This window comes from Podarcis raffonei, chromosome 9, assembly GCF_027172205.1.
Source record: "Podarcis raffonei isolate rPodRaf1 chromosome 9, rPodRaf1.pri, whole genome shotgun sequence".
NCBI classification, from domain to species: Eukaryota; Metazoa; Chordata; class Lepidosauria; order Squamata; family Lacertidae; genus Podarcis; species Podarcis raffonei.
Window position 1 is genome coordinate 24,852,315 of NC_070610.1, and position 20,244 is coordinate 24,872,558.

General features: G+C 42.0%; 2 protein-coding genes across 3 annotated transcripts in view; both read right to left on the reverse strand.

Moving 5' to 3' along the window:
* CORIN (corin, serine peptidase) overlaps positions 1-4,156 on the reverse strand; it is a 136,392-nt gene extending 132,236 nt beyond the window's left edge. The window contains exons 1-3 of the mRNA XM_053403571.1: positions 4,074-4,156; positions 3,330-3,388; positions 1,323-1,367 (exon numbers count right to left, since the gene is read on the reverse strand). The gene's annotated coding sequence lies outside the window, so the exon portion shown is untranslated. The remainder of the gene's footprint in view (positions 1-1,322; positions 1,368-3,329; positions 3,389-4,073) is intronic.
* Positions 4,157-4,177: 21 nt separating this feature from the next.
* NFXL1 (nuclear transcription factor, X-box binding like 1) overlaps positions 4,178-20,244 on the reverse strand; it is a 58,812-nt gene continuing 42,745 nt past the window's right edge. For both annotated transcript variants that reach the window (XM_053403575.1, XM_053403576.1), the window contains 4 exons: positions 15,051-15,155; positions 11,479-11,565; positions 6,753-6,806; positions 4,178-6,505 (listed from right to left, as the gene is read on the reverse strand). In XM_053403575.1, the coding sequence (XP_053259550.1) occupies positions 6,332-6,505; positions 6,753-6,806; positions 11,479-11,565; positions 15,051-15,155 (420 nt within the window). In that variant the 3' untranslated portion in view covers positions 4,178-6,331. The remainder of the gene's footprint in view (positions 6,506-6,752; positions 6,807-11,478; positions 11,566-15,050; positions 15,156-20,244) is intronic.

The window sequence follows — 20,244 nt, forward strand, 5'->3', positions numbered from 1 at the left end:
CACATTTATTTAAAATATTTTTAGCCCACTCTTCATCAACAAGCGACCTTAGGATGGGGCACAACAGCTCAATATAAAACCACTACAAAACAATATGCCATAATTCAGTATTCTAGGATTCTATCAAAAGGCAGATAATTCACAGTCGAAACAAATAACCAGGTCCATCAGCACTAATACCCCATAGGCCTTCGATTAAGCATTCCTCCTCTACTTGGACTATGCTGCCTCTTTTGTACCTGGGGTTATTGGTGCCACCCTCACAATTTTCTCATTGTTCTGTACTCCAGCTTTCAACTGTCTGGCAAAACTACAATGATTTGCCATTCCAAAATACAGTGGTACCTAGAGTTACAAATGCCTCAGGTTACAAACGCTTCAGGTTACAAACTCCGCTAACCTGGAAGAGTTACCCCGAGTTGAGAACTTTGCCCCAGGATGAGAACGGAAATCGTGTGCCGGCAGCACAGCGGCAGCAAGAGGCCCCATTAGCGAAAGCACGCTTCTAGTTAAGAACAGTTTCAGGTTAAGAACGGACCTCCGGAACAAATTAAGTTCATAAGTAGAGGTACCACCTTGCAACCGAGCCTTTTATAATGCATGTTTGTAAACGAGGCAAGAACTGCCATGGCAATATATTATGCCAAGATGTTGTTTTGACTATTTTTCTTAAAGCTGCCTCAAGCCTATTTTGAGGAGACAGCACAGAAATATGGTGGGGCCTGCCAAATATATGTTGCAATATGTTGCTCCCTCTGACTGATCCTGTTCCTCCTCATTCTGGAAAAAAGAGATAATTGGGGTGCCACAGGGTTCTGTCCTGGGCCTGTTGTTGTTGTTCAACATCGTTATAAAACGATTTGGATGAAGGAATTGAAGGAATGTTCATCAAATTCGCAGACGACACCATGGACGCTTTAGCTGAGATTCCTACATTGCAGAGTGTTAGACTAGATGACCCTTGGGTCCCTTCCAACTCTACAATTCTATGATTCTAAAGTGTAGGGAGCCTTTAGCCTTCTGACATTGCCGAACTACAACTTCCAGCCACTGGGTTCCTCACTCCTGCCAAATACCCTGGAAGCTCACAGCTTCTTATCAGCCTCCTTTTGAGTTTTTCTGTTAGTTTGCAAAGTCATATACTTCTGCATATCTAGCACAATCCAACAAAGTACAAACTACTACTTTGTTTTTGGGTGGCCCTGTTCTGTTCCTAAACCAGTAGATACTTGACCACCGAATTCACAATTGGGAGAGAATGATACATCAGTAAACAACAGGTGAAGAAGACAAGTTGGCATAATCACATTTCAAATACTTACTATTGCAAGAGGTTCATTAGCGGAAGAGGAGACCTGAACTTCTGGCTGGGACAAGAGAGTCAAGTTAAAATGCTGAAGCATATATAACCAATATACAACATCTACATGAAACTGCTAAGTGGTGTCAGCTGGAGTTTTGGAGTATGTTATCAGCAATACGCTGACGACACACAGCTGTTCCTTCTCCTTTCCATCTGCAGGTGTGGCCATCAGTGGAAATGCTGAAACAATGTCTTTCCTCAATAGTGGACTTTATGAGAGCCAATAAACTGAAGCTCAATCCAGACAAGACTGAGGCACTGTAGGTGGGTGGATCCCTAGACTGGATGTGTAGGAAGTGCCCCGCTCTGCATGGGGTTATACTTCCTCTCTAGTAGCAAGTGTGCAGTTTGGGTGTACTGCTGGATCCATTACTGTCATCTGAGGCTCAAGTGGCTTCCAGGATGCAAAAGCCCTGCATCCGCTTTAGATGGTGGAAGCGGGTGGTGCTGTGGTCTAAACCACAGAGCCTAGGGCTTGCCGATCAGAAGGTCGGCGGTTTGAATCCCCACAACGGGTGAGCTCCCGTTGCTCAGTCCCTGCTCCTGCCAACCTAGCATGTCAAAGTGCAAGTAGATAAATAGGTACTGCTCCGGCGGGAAGGTAAACGGCGTTTCCGTGCACTGCTCTGGTTCGCCAGAAGCGGCTTCATCATGCTGGCCACATGACCCAGAAGCTGCACGCTGGCTCCCTTGTCCAGTGAAGCGAGATGAGTACCGCAACCCCCGAGTCGTCCGCGACTAGACCTAACGGTCAGGGGTCCCTTTACCTAATTTGCACACTCATCTGGACAGGGGCAGCCCAACCTCTGTTGTCATGTGTTGTACATTGGGCCAACTTTGACTGAAGACAATGCAAGATGGTCTAAGCATAGAAAACCAATTCTGGCAAGACTGTATTGCCTACCAATTAGTTTCCGGGCTCAATTCAAAGGGCTGGTTTTGATTTATAAAGTGTTAGGCGGCTCAGGGCCCTGATACCTCAAGGACCACCTGTCCCCACATAAACCAAACCAGATCCTGCATTCTGTGTGCCCTCTCCAAACTCTATCCAGAAGTGGCAACACAGGAATACAACTTTTTCAATGGTGGCTCCCTGCTTACGGCACTACAGCCTCTTTCAATGGGTTCTTATATACGTGTGTGTGTTTAGCTTTTACTTTGTTTTAGCTTTATATTAATTAAAATTTCTGTATTATATTGCAAGTCACTCTTTACATTATGTAAACAAAAGTGACTAATTAGTCCAATAAAGAAATAAAGTGTGAATACAGGCAAAGTCATCTGGAAAATCTGCAAATTTGCATGTTTACTGAATGAAAAACCGAATAAGCCTAAATGATTCAACATTTAGTTCTAAGTGTGTTTGAATAAAAAGTGATGTCACAAGTAAGTATAGGGGTAGCCAAGCTGGATTTAGGACTAATGTGGAATATTTGGACTGAGCTCTCTTTCCAGTTTAGACTATTGGCCATGCTTACTGTGGTGTGACGCAGGTGGCGCTGTGGGTAAAAGCCTCAGCGCCTAGGGCTTGCCGATCGAAAGGTCGGCGGTTCGAATCCCCGCGGCGGGGTGCGCTCCCACTGCTCGGTCCCAGCGCCTGCCAACCTAGCAGTTCGAAAGCACCCCCGGGTGCAAGTAGATAAATAGGGACCGCTTACTGGCGGGAAGGTAAACGGCGTTTCCGTGTGCTGTGCTGGCTCGCCAGATGCAGCTTTGTCACGCTGGCCACGTGACCCGGAAGTGTCTCCGGACAGCGCTGGCCCCCGGCCTCTTGAGTGAGATGGGCACACAACCCCAGAGTCTGTCAAGGCTGGCCCCTACGGGCAGGGGTACCTTTACCTTTACCTTTACTGTGGTGTGAATTACTACCCCCCTCCCCCACTTTCTTGAAAACTCATCACAGGCCTATCCTTTATTGTTATTTGGGTATGTGAAGCATACAACAGGCAAACACACAATACGATACCTGCAAGACTACTGATTTCCTCTTAGCTTCTGCTTATCCAGCTCTAACACAGGAGATTCCTAAATTTAGAAAAACGGAATTCTGAGATGTGTAAAATTATAAGCACATGAACACATTTATATTTACTTCTTTTCATATAATTTATTCTGCTAGCCTTGAGAAGCAAAAGAGCTACTGCTGTAAAAGGAAGCCCCATTTAAATGAGCACTATCCAGTCTGCTCACCACCACTGCCCCAAGATAGCATAGCTCAGTCAGTAGAGCATGACTCTTAATCTCAGGGTTGTGGATTCCAGCCCCACATGGGGCAAAAGATTCCTGGATTGCTGCGGGCTGGACTAGGTGGCCCTCGTAGTCCCTCCCAACTCTACAATTCCTATGATTTCACCAGCACTGTTCACACACTTTCAACTCTGAACTTTATAGTCATATACTGTAGCTTAGAAATGTTATCAAAAAATGAAAGCTGAGATTTTCTAGATGCTATATTGAACTGAATGCCCAGTACAAAAATATGTTATTTCATGGTGCGGAAGACCTGGTGGCAGCCATAACATCGAAATCTGCCATTCCAGAATCTCAGGAAGTGGTCTTTCATATACTGTGCAAACTGGGGTCTTTCCAACTGGTAATGCCAGAGACTGAACTTGGTATGTTCTGTGTGCAAAGTATATAACTCTGCTAATTGAGCTATGCTCCCCTCTCATTCATATCAAGAAATGGCAAGTGATTCTGAAGGCCTTACCCCACACTGAAATTGTGCCTGCTTTTCTCATCTTCCACTCAGCTGAACATCCGAAACATTAAAGGAGCAACTCTCTTTCAAATGAAGGTACATTTACACATAAACAAAGACAAATGTTTTAATACAAGTGCTGAAGTAGCGAAAACCTTTTAGCTTTCCAGTTATTTGTGTTGAGAAGCTAACAAATCTCATCAACATTCAAACCAAGAGAATGCTGATTTACTAACACACATAATACATAGTAAGACTCAAACAGGTATCAGTTTTCACACTATTTATCTACATCGACAGACGGATTTTCTCTTTTTTGTTATAACAGTACAAAAATAAATGACTCATGCTAACATATCCTAAAAGTGAAATCTGACAGCCTTAGGTGATATTAGTATCAATTATTCATGTGGCTAGGAACTGAACTACTGACCAAGTTAGAATTCTTAAAATGTACAATTACAGGATGGATTTCTTCAAGTTACTTTCTTAAATCAATGGAAAAACAAAAATAACTGTACTCTTTAGTAAATATAAGAAGTCCAAAGTTACAATATTTTGCGGTTTTCCTTTCCAAAGAGCGTTTTACAATCTGCCAGCATACATCTGATCAAAATATCCCTGAACAGTAGATATATTTATCTTATGTGTAATCATCATAAGTAGATAAGACCCACTGCTGGAAATATGTGAAAATATCAATTTCAGATTATTTGAAGGTATCCAAAAGGCATTCCTACCAGACTTCACCTGGGATGTTTGCCCAAGATTTGAGGCTTGGATTTAGGTAATTCTTACAAAGACCAAATTTGGACAGGAAATTAATAATCAGTAATATTTATTTAGCATTTTAAGCACTAGCAAGCAAGTCAGAAGAACTTGCACTCCCTCATTTGATGTGACAATAGTCACTATATAATTAAATACAAAAGTAGTTCAGGAGTAAAGTTTATTGTTCACTTTTGAAGGGGTGAAAGCAAGGGTGTCAATTTGTAAACAGAAACAATGAACAGGTTAGCTAGGACATTTGCTACTTGATTTGATATTTAAATTCCAGCTCTGAGAGCATCTGCTTAAGACAACATTTCATATTTTTCTATGTATCTGCACACCTGAACTAATAATGAACTTGCCACATGTACATACACCGTTTTCTAAATTGTGAATGCCACTTTACACACAGCAAACACAGCTACGAATTTATTTGATGTAAATTTTCTTCGAGAAAGCTACATTTCAGAGGGAGAGCAATATCCTTAATTACTATTTTCTTTTTACTAGCAAAAAACAGAACTTGAAATAAAAGGTAAATAAAATCGACAACTTGCATATGACCAGGTTTGCAAGAGGTCCCGGAATAAAATCTGACAACTTCCCTTTAGAAATATGTTATTCGACAAAAAATGTATCTTGGAGGTACAGAACACCCGTATTGTATTTTAAAAGATACGTTTGACAAAGTATGACTAGAACTGCTCAGCATCAAGAACGGCTTTATGGTTTATTCTGAAGACCCACATTAAGATGAAAACATTAAAACATTGTCTTCTATTCAGATAACAGCATGATTCACAACCCAGTCCTTGCATATGATCTGAACCAAACAAGGGTGCTTTTTCATGCAAGACTGTGCTGTAGTGCGCATGTGTGCTATAGGAACTACATCTTACAGGATCAGAGTTTCAAGCATCCTCCAACAGAGATTAGGCATGGTCATCTGTGACAGTATCAAACCATCCATTTCTTGCTTTCACCTGCCAAGAGGTTAAAAATGACTACACAAACCAAGTGCTCATCTGGTGCACACGTGGAACAAAACAAATGGATATTGACAGGAATGGTACTCGGTGGTTCTCAAATTAGACTTTAAAAATATAATCTGGCACAATTGCTTAGCATAGTTCAACCAACTATACTGTAGAACTTTCAATCGAGTCACCTCATTATTTTAAATTGATTTGGGAGCAAAGTATAGGATCTGGGGTTGGTTCTAGCATTCTCTAAATGAACAGGAAAATTATAACGAACTACAGGCAGCAACCATATCATGTGCGTCCGATATGTGCACAACCGTATTGTGCCAATCCCGAACTGACCCAAAAACATCACAAAAAGGGTTCAACAGGGTGGGGCGGCCTTACGTGGGCCCCACTGACATGCCAATCAGTCGCTACCTGTACAACTGAACATTAAATCCTAATTTATATCACAGCATCTTAGCAGTTAGCTTTCTATAATCATATTGAGGTGTTTTGAAATGGAATAGTTTAGTCATTGTAGGCTATGAACCACGCAAACATTATGACAGCAGCTCCACATACTGGCAACACAATCATGTTCTTATATTTTTGCCATGCAGATAGTTCAACTTCGACCTCGTCCTTTTTTCTCTTGTTCTTCCGACGACCTTTCAGCCTGTTCTCAAAAGCCTCCAGCTCAGCCTGGATAGGAGGAAAGCAGAAAAAGTTATAAAAATAAATGTGGCAAAAAGGGGGGGGGTGTCATCTTTTTTCAACTGTGTCTTAAAATAGTGCATATTAAAACTTTATACGCATGGTACAATAGTACTGTAACTAGAATTTTGTGAGCTCATCATTCTGCATTCAGTTGCCTTCACTGAAATTTAAGCAGCCCAAACAACATGTAGGATTATAGTCCTAGAGTTTTCCGCACTAAGTTGGTGGGTACCTGTTGTCTTCGTTTTTCCTCTTCAAGGGCAGCTCTGGCCTCGGCCTCTTTAATCTGTGTGCATATAAAAATAATAATGCTTAGCACATAATAAACTGCAACTTACTAATTGCCAGGGGCACCAACTACAGGGGGCTCTGGGTGCCTGAGCACCCAGAAAATTTTTGTTGTGGTTGCTCAGCACCCAAACAAGGGCCCCCGATGCACGTGACCTTGGAACATGACTTCCAGTGCCACCGGAAGTTATGTTCTGAAGCAGGGGGGTGCACATGAGGTCATGAGGTCACACCACAACATGACGTCATGAGGTCACACGCACTGGGAACCCATAACCTGGGGCCCAAGTTTGCTCCCCTGTTAATTGCTGGAAGTAGCATTACACTTTTGCTCATTTATTTAGTTATTCTTACACTGCCTTTCAAGGCCTTGGCCCTCTTAAGGCTGTTCACAATTAAAATCGTAAAAGCAATTTAAAACTTAGCATTCAACGCTATGAAACGATCCCACACAACACCACGGATCAGATCAAATATAGGACAGCATCTGGATTCAAATAAAGGCAGTATGGAACAGGCAAATACGATGTGGCTGAACACATCCAAAGGGGGCCCAGCTGCACATCTCTGAAGGGAACTCCAAAGTGATAGGGCTGCCATTAAAAAAAGCCCCCTCTCTTGTACCTGTTATTTATATGAACTGGAACATATGCTATTCACTGGGGTTCATGTGAATATATGAGATGTCACTATAATGAGTTAAGCTAGACTTGAATTGTGTAGTCCACAAACAGCTCTTAAAAGGTGCATGTGGAGGTTTTCCCCAGTCATGCTACTTGAGATCCCGAATATTCTGAAGCATATTGTTACCACTATATTATAGACTCTTACTCCTTCAAGAACTCATTGTGGTGCGCTTGATGAAATTTTGAGTCATGAACTGTTGTAAGGAACAGAGGCCAGTTGACCAGGAACCTCATTAAGTGGCCAGGAGAAAGTCACCAAGCTCTGAACTACTTTGAGACAGACACTGTAAAGCAGTTAGGTGTGTGGTTTTTTGTTTTTTTTAAAATGCACAGTATTATAAGTGGTGTAAGGTATTTTATCTATTTCTGTTCCATAAAATCTATGCACCGCTTGATTAAAAAACAAACAAACCTCAAAGTGGTTCACAAAAAGATAAAACAAGAAAATCAGGGGGGGGGGGGAGAATTCCAAAACTTTGAAACATGCAAAATGTTAAAATACCAAAAAAACCAAATTAAAATTCACCTCAACTTTCTAAGCATCTGGGTAGGCTTACAAGAATTGTTTTCAGCAGGAGCTGAATACAGTACGGTGAAGACACCTTTAAATTAAATAGCTTAAATTAAACTACACAGTATTTTAAATGGTGGGCATGTTATTTTACACAACTGAAAATTCCCTGCCCAGCTTCACAGACACAATAATATTTAGAGACTTGTTGCCTCCCCTTATACATCCCAAGCCAATCATCAAGATCTTCAGGATACAATCAGTGAAATATCACATAATGACATCAAGGAAGTGGGCCATCTCAGTGGTATAACCCAGCCTCTGAAACACCTTTCCATGTGCAGTTTTTTGGAGGGGGTAACGGTACTTCCCTTCCCATGCCCATTTTTACGAAGGATTTCCCTGGAGATTTATCACACTCTCTTGTTTTTGCTAGTGTGCAAAAACTTTTCCATTGCTTTATTTTGTGGTAAGTACTCATATTTTGGTTTTTAACATCTTTTGTAAACCACTTAGGAACCACATATATTGAGCAGTTCAACATTAACAGTAGTAAATAAAGAGAAAACATCTGCCCATCCTCTGGCAAGGAAGCTCGTTTAGTGGTCAATTATATATTGTATTTCAAGTACCATATACTTCACACAGGAACTGAAAGCGCCTTTGGGTTTCAGTAATTCCAACTGAACTGAACAGAAGCAAACTGTACACAAGCAGAAACAAGAGCACAATTGTGTGCTATAAAAAGCCATGAATAGTACAGTGGTACCTTGGTTTAAGAACAGCTTAGTTTATGAACAACTTGGATGAAGAACGCTGCAAACCCGGAAGTAGGTGTTTTGGTTTGTGAACTTTGCCTTGGAATAAGAACATGTTTCGCTTCCTGTTGAGTGTGTTCCATTTGTAAAGTGAGTCCCCTGCTGCTATGGGAAAGCACGCCTTGGTTTAAGAACGGACTTCTGGAATGGATTCAATTCGTAAACCAAGGTACCACTGTATTGACTTCCAAAACTTTCCCTCACATTCTCCTTGTGTCTCATCGTTCTCCTTCATTACATACCTTTAGGCGTCAGGCAAAAACGTTTCTCTATCACCATGCCTTGGGCTGATTAACATTCTATGGCCTTTATAAAGGGATTGTGGGAGTGGAGTATAATTGTGTTGTTTTATTTTATTATGCATTTTGTGTTCTCATTTTTTATTTTTATGTTGTGAACCACCCTATATTGTTCAGATAAAGAGTGGTAAAAAAAAAAAATTCATCATCATTGTCATATCTGTTGCCCTCTTTCCAAACCAAACTAATGCTATGCTTGCAGACAGACCGAAACATTTCCTTTTTCACATTCCAACTCTTTTCCATCTACAAAATACTGACAGTCTCCTGCCATACACCAGTACTAGGACTCCCCTCCTTTCATGCATAATTTGCATTTTTACAGTTTTCCCCTCACCCATGCTCAGGTAGCCAAAATTATACATGTGACTTTTTGCCCAGTCTTTTTTAGTTAGCCAATGACCATCAACTGGGCATAATAAAGTGTTCAAAAACATGATAAAAAACAAGACACCCAGCCTTCTACACTACATCAATACTAACAAACAATAGTACATTACACAAAGGAAAGGAAATGCTACAAATATTTGTAGTTTAACTCTGTACTTTTAACTCAGACTTAGCCTCCAGCTTCCCCCATCCTCTTTCTTTCATCCCCATATTCATCACATTGGCAGTCAACCATGTGAGATTTGGCCCATTACTTTTTAACAGAAAGGACTGCAAAGGACTGCAGCTAGGAAGCTGGCTAAATAAAATATGATTTGATGGGTCCGGGCTGTCAGTAGGAAGACCAATATATCTTATTCTCCCCTGTCCTTTTTTTGTATCCCAGCCACTTTACTTTATGTACATTTCTATCCTGGATAGCTATACAGAACTGCACTTCAGCACTCTGGCTGTCCACACTGATACCAGTGCTCCTCCAAGTCAACTGCCCTCTGAATCATCATGATCTAACTACAGGAGGAAAGGTATTCATTCCTGTTAAGGGAATCCCTCTTTTACACTTTGGATAATTAAGTTTTGTTACATATGTGGAAGAGAACTTTCAACATCCAGTCTTGAGTAGAGGGGAGACATGTTATATGTACATTAAAGTCCGCAAACAATTTGTGAAAATCTAATCCAGAATACGTTGCCTCACCAGATCTATGGCTTTCTTTTCTCTTTGCATTACCAAAAAGTCAGGTGGGAATCTTATTACATTCTTTGCATATTATGTTTTATCAGTGTTGCACATGCTCTTATCTGTGTAAGCACATGTGGCTTTTGGCCCAATGCCTCCTGAGGATGCCAATTCTTCCATCCCTTAACAGAGTTCCTTACTTTAATGTGTAATTTTTTGTTTTTATGTATGTTGGAAGCCACCTGGAGTGGCTGGGGCAACCCAGTCAGATGGGCGGGGTATAACAACAACAGCAGCAGCAGCAGCAGCAGCAGCAGCAACAGGATGCAAAATTGGCATCAGAAATGGCAATATTCAAAAGTGGTGAAAAATGTCAACTTCCCAGGACACCCTGTAAGTGGTCTTTGACTAGTTATCCCAGGTCAAGGAACTAAAAGGGACATGGCAATATGAAACAACTTATTATAATACACTATGTGGTTCAATGCGATCACTTCTGGACTGAACACAGACAAAAATATTTTGGCACACTAAGTGTATTTGCTTACTGATGACAGGATGTCTGTGTTTATCAGCAGCTGCTTTGTGAATTTCCACTGTTAATTATAAAACCTTCGTTGTCTACCCTTTTCTGCATGTTGTTTCTAGTTGACCCCGCTGTTTGCAATCCCTCTCCCCAACTCAGGATAACACCATGTATCTAATGAAGTGGACTGCAGTCCGCTTATGCCAAAACAAATTTCATTAAAGTGCCACAAAACTCCTTGTTCTTTTTGATGCAACTTGCTCTCATATCCAGCCAAGTAGTCATCAAGTGGTAAGAGATCAAGAGAAGCATGTGCGCACACATGAGCATTAAACTAGTTATCAGATTTTTGGAACTTTAAATAGATGTATTCATTACACTATCCTAACTTCAAATTAACAAACTGAACAAGGCAGGGCAACTCATTTCATGCCTTCTGGGCCCCAACTGAATGAATGTGTACCTTCTTCAAGAAACATTCCAAACTGGGGGGGAAAGGTAGGAAGCAAGAGACATAAGCAACATTATTCTAATACAGCACGTGTAGAGGCTCATAGTATTAACAGTTTATCATAAACAGCAAGGCAAGATGACAAACTTTCCACAATACATAAAAAGCAAAGTTTAACATGTAACAGCTGTTGAACAGGGAACATCGGATTTAATTGCATTCTATTTCTTGCACAATAATTTTAGAAAATAACTCTGCATGAGTCTCTTGAAGCAGTGGGGATATATTGCAACCACAAAAGGAAAATTACCTCAGAAGCTTTCCGTTTCATTTCCTTGCACACAGTGTCACATTCTAACGTAACTAGGTCTCCTCGAACCTTACTGCACGGCAGCTCCTAGAAGCAGGGTCCAAACAAAATATATTATTTTTCTTCATTAGCCTGATCGCAAAACACACACGCCTAAACACTGTTTCCTATATAATCGAAGAATCCTTCTCTTGTCATTTAGCTTGCAAACCATTTTTTTCCCAGTAGTAAAGGAATTACAAATAAAAGCACTCATCACGAGATGCGTTCACACCATAACCAACATTTCTGTGACAAGTGTTTTGTAAATACGACATACACTCTTGTAAACTACTTTTGGAGGTGGACAAATGAATAACTTCAAAATAAGCTCAGGTGGTGGGAAGTTACTGCCCCCCAGATGTTAAGGGAACAAGGCAACTATACCTTAAAAGAAGTGGAAGAGGAGGGCAAACATAGAAACAATAAAGGTAAAGGTAAAGGACCCCTGGACGGTTGAGTCCAGTCAAAGGCGACTATGGGGTTGCAGCGCTCATCTCGCTTTCAGGCTGAGGGAGCTGGCGTTTTTCCACAGCCAGCTTTCTAGATCCTGTGGCCAGCATGACTAAACCACTTCTGGCGCAATGGGACACTGTGACAGAAGCCAGAGCACACGGAAACACCGTTTACCTTCCCGCTGCAGCAGTACCTATTTATCTATTTGTGTTGGTATGCTTTGGAACTGCTAGGCTGGCAGAAGCTGGGACAGAGCAGCAGGAGCTCACCCCGTCACATGGATTCGAACTGGCGACCTTACGTTTGGCAAGCTCAGTGGTTTAGACCAAAGCGCCACCTGTGTCCCTGGATGCAGTATAGTAAGAGCCCAAAGAACACAACAAAAAACTACTTTCATGTGTGAAGTCATTTCTTGAAGTAGCACAGACACTAAACCTTGATGTTCTTGCAAAAAACAACAAACAACCAGTTAAAGGACTGAGGATAAGCCACTGGTTTGTACGTTTCCTTCTTGGAATGAATTGAACCAGTATACAGTTAAATTATAAACCTATAGGAGTATTTACCACAGTTAAGATGTAGCTAGGATACATCTTATGTTGCTTTTTAATAGTCTCTGCATTCATGAGAACACACTACATTAAGAAAAAGCCCTACTATAAGTACTATCTCATCCATTTTGATACCCAAAATAGGACTTAAGAGAGGGGGGGGAGTGCCAAGGAATCTTTTCTCTCTGTCACAAGACTTTAACGCTTTAGGTTACGAATTACATAAATCAGATGGTTATAAAATTCAGCACAATCCTACATTTCATTGAGATTTGAATAGCTGCTTTTCTTTCAATAATAAATGAAATTAGTTAAGCATCTGATATCTAGTTCAGATTGTTTTAGATGGAAATTTGTAAGCCGCCCTGTGAGTCTGCTGGGTAGGAAAGCAAAGGTAAAGTAGACTTTTCCAAAATGTACTTCTCACCACTGAACATGGTAACGGACTATTCACATAACACAAAGCAACAGTCCAGTTGTCTTTCTAACCAAGCAGAGTTTGTTGAAGTGCTAATGAGCAATGAGCTTTCTCTTCATTGCTGCCTGGCTTCAGAACAGACTTGCTCATTTTTTAAACCACATTTCTCCCGACGTCCAAATTGGGAAGCTTGAACTTTAACCAGGAAGCCTGGTCTAAATTTGGGCACGAAGGGAGTGCTTGAGCTAGTCTTCATGATTTCTTGGACTGGGGAATTTACATCCGAAAAATACATTTTTCAAGGCATGTATTCACAGTTTAACCTTGAGAACCTAGTGAAACCAATAATTGTACTACAAAGACTAAGAGGTTAAAGGTTTCCCTATCAATCTGTTTTTTAGATTTTCTTTTTTTGTATGTCATGTGGGTGCTCCTTCTTTGAAGAAGAAACTCTTCTCCCCACATACTGAAATTACACAACTCTTCGCTTCACAACTCCAGCCACGTATATGCTTTTCTCACTGAAGTGGATAAGCAAGCCAAATTCAGAATATTCCATTAGCCTTGTTACAAACACTAATAAAGAGATTAATACTCTTTTGTGGGTGAGAAGCTTGGACTAGTGTCTTTGTTAGGTGTCTCACCCTCACAAATGCCATTTCACCTTCTTTCTCTCTCCCCTTTCCTTGGTAACACCGGTCTAAAATGCCCACATCTCTTTGGGTTGATCCAGCCAGTGTTCAACACTTCTGTGTCACATTGATTTCAGTGGAGAAGCTAAACTTAAATTCTCCAACACTGAAATGGACTAACATTTTGTGTTCTTTATAGTGCATTAACCAAACAGCTGATTTCTTAAGATGACTTTCCAGCATTTCCTATATGAGCCTTATATTTGACAGAAGGTGCTGCAATTAACACAAAACGTTTTAGGGACTCGCTCTAATCAGGCATGCATACAAAAAAGATAGAGGAAAATGAAAGCAGACATATATGTAAGAGAGAGAGAGAGATGGGTCCCATGTTGCAGGCATGGATTATGTGAGCATCTCAGATCCCAAAAGATGACGTTATACACTATTTGTTTGTTACATTTATAAATTGCGTTTCCTCAAAAAGCCAGACACTACTTGTGCCAAGCAATTCTTTTTCAGAATAGTGTTATTAAGAATGAAACTTATTGCTTTCTGGCAAAAAAATTAATAATGTCATGTAAGAGGAAGTCATTTGTCCATTATACTGTCTGCTTCAGGGGTGATGATGACACCACAGTTGCACTGAGACTACGAGAAAGTCTTCTGTAAAATGCATTAGGGATTCACAAGTTTAACAACTGTTCTTGATCCAGTTTTTTATGTAATTAAATATGCCTTTTCCTGACTACTGGCCAGGAAAACGTATTTCCTCTTCTTACTCTGGACTAGTCATACTTGAGCTAAACTATACCGTATATTTCCCAGGATAGTTTTGAAGTCTGAACACATTTAATTCAATTAATTGCGCAATGATTTCTTTTAAGGCTATGATATCTAAGCAACCATCTTCACTCTAAAATCCCCTTGTGTTATAAAGGTAGAAATTCCATAGTATTTGCCCCATTTCAGAATTATATTTGCATCACTGCAGTTCATGGGAATTTGGGAATTCACATTAGAGAAAATTTTTATTTATCCATTTTTCAGAGACGATTTATCAAGGTGGCTCACATTAAATGTTAAATGATTTTTAAATAATTTCAATATCTAAAATGTAAAAAACTAGCAAAAGTTATGTGGAACTACCACCCACTGTTATAGCTTTGGCGTCAGGTAAATACATTTTTATTTTCTCAGGTATTTTAAAAACTGGAAGGATGTTGCATCTTAAACACCAGAAAGTTTTCACTCGGCCATTTAACTGATACACAATTTGCGCCCTCGGTTTACTGATTTTAATAGTTTTATCCTATATAACTTACCGGTACCTCTGTAACACATACCACAAATCCATCCTTGGTCAGATATTATGAAGAGTGATATAACAATACCATAATTTTTTTAAAAATGAATAAAAATGTCAATCAAATATTTTAATAGAAAAGTATAGATTTCAGAAGAGTATGAAATTACCTTTTTTAGTCTCTTGCAAGGACACCTGACTTTAACCTTCTGGTTGCAATTCTGAGGACAGTCGGAAGAATGACAGATCTCTTTACATCGATGACCACAGGACAACTATAACATGGGGTGGTGGAAAGAAAATGATACTCTGAAATGGAGCACCAGTACGACTCCTGAGTGGTATTTCAAGACTGCTAAATAAATGCTTTGTTACTGTTGACTTGCATTTGCTCCTTACATATTTATTCTGCTCCTAATCCTTGAAGATTTTGGAAGCTATGATGCAAAGATAGCTTCTATACAATTAATGCAACAATTGCATTTCTGTCTTGTCATTTGTCATGCTTTATCTAGCATGACCGCTGTTCAGAATGTAGTTGCTCAAATGTTGCAAACGTCTACTGGATTCCAATATCAAAGATAAGCAATCCAGCTCCCAGTTCTGCACCCACCTCAAACATGTCTAACCTATGCAGTTGCACCTTGGAAGTGAAACGGAATCCTTTCCTGAAGCCCGTTTGACTTCCAAAACGTTCGGAAACCAAAGCACGGCTTCTGATTGGCTGCAGGAAGCCCTTGGTGTCTCCCCACACCATGGCACGATCTCAGGAGTTCCTGAATTCAGTGAGAAGGACCGAAAGGGCTTCTAATATTCCTTAAACCTACACATGTTCGCCCCAAATGCCTGAACATGGCCATTCTGGGAGGATTCCGATAAAACATCCATTATTTACAGTATGCGTTTTCAAAAACTGAAGCAACAAGTTTTGTTTCTCAAAACTATGAAACAAACACAAAGAAAAATAACTGTAAGCACTTTCAGATACTTTTAAAAGAGTATTTTTAAAAAACAAACAAACTCAGAAGCACGTACCTAAACTTTGCATTGGAGTTCATGATTTATAGAGATGCTTTAGTTTCCAGTAGGTTGGGGGGATTTTTTTTATCTGGAGAACCTCATTTTTAATGTGAATTTGCTTCTGCAGACTGCTCTTATGTCACAGGGAAATGTCACAGGGGCCATAATTATTTTAATATTTAGGATGTCTGTTTTTGACATTTTCAGTTTGCTAGTAAATGTATTTTTACGTTAATAAATCAAGAAGACTACTTGCATTATACAATACATGATATAACCAAATGTATAACCAGATGGGGGTATATAAATGCTTTCAAGTTCAAATTTATGTTTAGGTATCAGCATCTGCACATTTATCCAACAAGTTTTTAATACAGTGATTTTCGCTTCCGTGGGCTGATTCAAACATGGTCCTGAGCATAAATGCAATAGTCAGGTAGACACAGTGGAGCACCCAGAATTCAGCTCAACATGCTCCCACACAGTTCATGTAAAACCAGGACAGACTCCTTCTGCACTGAGAGGTAAAGTGGGTAGCCAACAGGGATTATGGGATATCATCCCCAGTGTGGCTTGCCTGGTATTTAAGTCACCAGATAAAGAAAGACCTTTCTATCCTCCTAGGATTTTTAAACCATCCATTACTTCTTGGGAGCAATTAATTTGAGCTGAGTTGCATGTGTAAAAGTAATAATAATTTATTATTTATACCCCACCCATCTGGCTGGGTTTCCCCAGCCACTCTGGGCAGCTCCCAACAGAATATTAAAAGCACAATAAAACATCAAACATTAAAATCTTCCCTAAACGGGGCTGTCTTCATATGTCTTCTAAAAGTCAGATCGTTGTTTATTTCCTTGACATCTGATGGGAGGGCGTTCCACAGGGCGGGTGCCACTACTGAGAAGGTCCTCTGCCTGGTTCCCTGTAACCTCACTTCTCGCAGGGAGGGAACCATCAGAAGGCCCTCGGTGCTGGACCTCAGTATTATAATATATTAATTGTATTATTTATATTATTTATATGCTGCCACTCTGGGCAGCTCCCAGCAAAATATAAAAACAAAATAAAACATTAAACATCAAACATCATTCTCAAATATTTCACCATGACTTTCTAAGTCAGCAGTGGTTTTTGTGTGTGGCTTTTTAAAAAAAATGTAATGCTAACATTTTCTTATAGCAAGCTTTAATTCACATTGTTTGGAACTTCAGCATAAAATAATATGACTCAAATCACATGCCACATTCGGCCCGTCAAAACAATATTCTATTCACTGCTCAAGAAACAAGCATTTCTCTGACATACTGTGTGCCTTATACAGTATATTTTTATAGCTTTACATCAAAGTGATAAAAAGCAAAATAAATACTCTGAAAGAGCACAGTGTCTAATAACTTAGCAGTAGGCTGGTTCAGATGCCCCACTAAACCGTAGCTCAACTATATGACAATGAGCCGAGGCTCCCCTGAGGCTTACACATTTGTATTTGATCCATCTGATGATTGATGAGGGCGATTTGGATCTCCAAGAGGGTGTTGAGGTTTAAACATCTCTGTCTACCTGTCAGGGAACTGCCATCTGAGACTAAGGAGGTGAAAGGGCTCATGGAGGGTGAGAGAGACCATTCAGCGGAGGAGGGGACCAGCAGGGGGAGAAGTGGAGTTCCAAGGGAAAGTGAGTCGGAGGGAGGGCTCAGAGACACTTCAAGCGGGAGCAGCGGGGAGATTTCAGGACCTCCTGTAGGGACACCCACTCCTCGGCGGAAACTGTCACGCCGAGAGTCCAGAAGACGCGTTTCCGTTAAGGAGCTTTTATGCTGGAAGAAGTTCCGTAAACGCCCACTGTCCGATTCAACGAGCGATTGATGGAGTCATGTTTAAGGAGCTCCATCACAGACAGAGGTTTGGGGACTTAGCCAAACTCTGAGGGATTAGGATTTTACGCACAAGCAGCTCATCATCCCATCACAGCAATCGGACAGTCCCTGAAAGCAGCTTGTGCAGAGAGGCATCATGAGTAACCCAGCCGGAGCCGGAGGAGCAGCAGGAGCTGGAGAGGGTCCAAGCCTGGAAGAAAGGTACAGAGTGTTGGAACTCCAGCTAGCAATGCAAACGGCGAGGCTAGAAGAAAGGAGGGCGCAGGATGCAGAAAAGGCAAAAGGCGCTACACTAGCAAGAAAGATGCCAGGAATGGTGCAGAAGTTTGGGGGGGACCCCAGGAACTACCAAGCCTTTAGGACAGAGATGCAGTATGCTCTTGAACTGCAGTTTAATGACTTTCCCGACGAGGCATCGAGAGTGGCGTTTGTGATTGGCCATCTCGAAGGAGGGGCGAGAGATTGGGTCAGACCCCTGATGGCAGGGAATAGTGACATGCTGAAGGACGCGAGGAAGTTTTTTCGCGCCATGGATTTGATGTTTTCCAGCGAGATTGAACAGGGGCTGGTGCGCAGACAATTGATGGCGTGCAAACAGGGGAGCCGATCGGTTCGTGAGTACTGGACTGAGTTTACAATGTTGATACATAGATTGGGGTGGGACCTTTCGGCGGAACCCATTCAAATGCTCTTTGAAGAGGGGCTTTCTTCGGCGGTGAAAGATGAACTTTCCCGGGCGCCCAGGGCGGAGTCTATGGACCAGCTGACCAAATCAGCGCTGACCATTGGAGCACGCCAGGAGGCAAGAGCCTTGGAGAAGCGGGAGGGGAAAGGAGAGCGTTGGAGGGATTTCCGCATTCCAGAGATTCCAGAACCAAGTTTCCCGCCAGGAGAGCCGATGGAAGTTGGAACAGCGCGCGCGCGCGCAGTTTCAAATCCCAATGAAGGGAGGAAGAAGGAGGGAAAGAGCGCCAAGAAATGTTATCTCTGCCAGCAGCCAGGTCACTTTGCCAGAGTCTGCCCGCAAAGAAAGGAATGGCAAGGGATGGCGGGAGCTGTTGGGGGGAAGGAGGAGGAAGTCCAGGAGCCAGTAAAAGCCAACGCCTGTCTGCCTCTGTCAGGGCACTGCAGACAGGCCAAGGAGCAGTAAAAGTGCCCACTCCGGAACCTCCAAGACCAGCCCTAGTAATAGAGGTGTTGCTAGAGCTGGCAAACGGATACCCACTAAAGACTAAGGCGCTGCTGGACTCAGGCAGCTCCTGTAATTTTATGAGCAAGGAGTTTGCAGCTGAACACCAGATACAGACACTCCCTTTAAGCAACCCCCTGCAGGTCACCACGATCGATGGGAGGGAACTGCTGGGAGGAGAAGTCAGCCTACAAACCGTCCCAATGGTTATGAGGGTGGCCAGGCACACTGAGAGGATAGCGTTCAATGTAGCCACCCTGGGAGGGGCTCCAGTCATTTTGGGAATGAGCTGGCTAGCGTTGCATGACCCGCTAGTGGGCTGGCATCAGAGAGTGGTCTCCTTTGGGTCAGCACATTGTCTGGAACACTGCAGAGAGGGAAAGGTGCCAGAAGGGGCAAAAGCCTCTCTAGCAGGGACGGAAGTGGCGGACAAAGGGAAGGTGCCCAAACAATACGCTGACCTGAGCAAGGTCTTCAGTGAAAGGGAAGCAGATAAATTACCACCGCACAGAGACTTTGACTGCCAAATTAATCTGGTCCCTGGGGCCCAGCTCCCCGTGGGCAAGCTGTATGCCATGTCAGACAGGGAAGTGCTGAGCCAGCTGCAAGCAAACCAGTTGTGGGTGAAATTGGAGAAGTGTCAGTTCCACACCAAGGAGGTGGAATTCCTGGGGTACCGCTTATCAGACAAGGGATTAGCCATGGATCCAGGCAAGGTCCAGGCGGTGCTGGAATGGAAGACACCGAAAACGAAAAAAGATGTGCAAAGGTTCTTAGGGTTTGGGAACTTTTACCGTAAATTCATCAAGAACTTTGCCCACTTAACGGCTCCCATCACGGACTGTCTAAGCAGCAAGAAGAAATTCGTTTGGACGGCGGAGGCGGAGCATGCTTTTGAGGAATTGAAAAGGGCATTCGCTTCGGAAGAACAGCTCCTGCATGTGGATTTACAAAAACCCATGAGAGTGGAAACTGATGCCTCAGACCGGGCGGTGGGGGCGGTGCTGCTTCAGCCAGGGAGCAATAAGTCGGAATGGAGACCGTGTGCCTTCTTTTCGCGTAAGCTGAACAAATCCGAGAGGAACTACACGGTATATGACCGAGAACTACTCGCCATTCACGAAGCGTTCCGGAGATGGAGACACTTACTAATTGGCGCACAACATAAGGTGCAAGTGTGTACGGACCACAAGAATTTGGAGTATTGGAGAACGGCACGGGTGCTCAACCAACGACAAGTGAGATGGGCCCAGGAGTTCTCCAAATTCCATTTTGA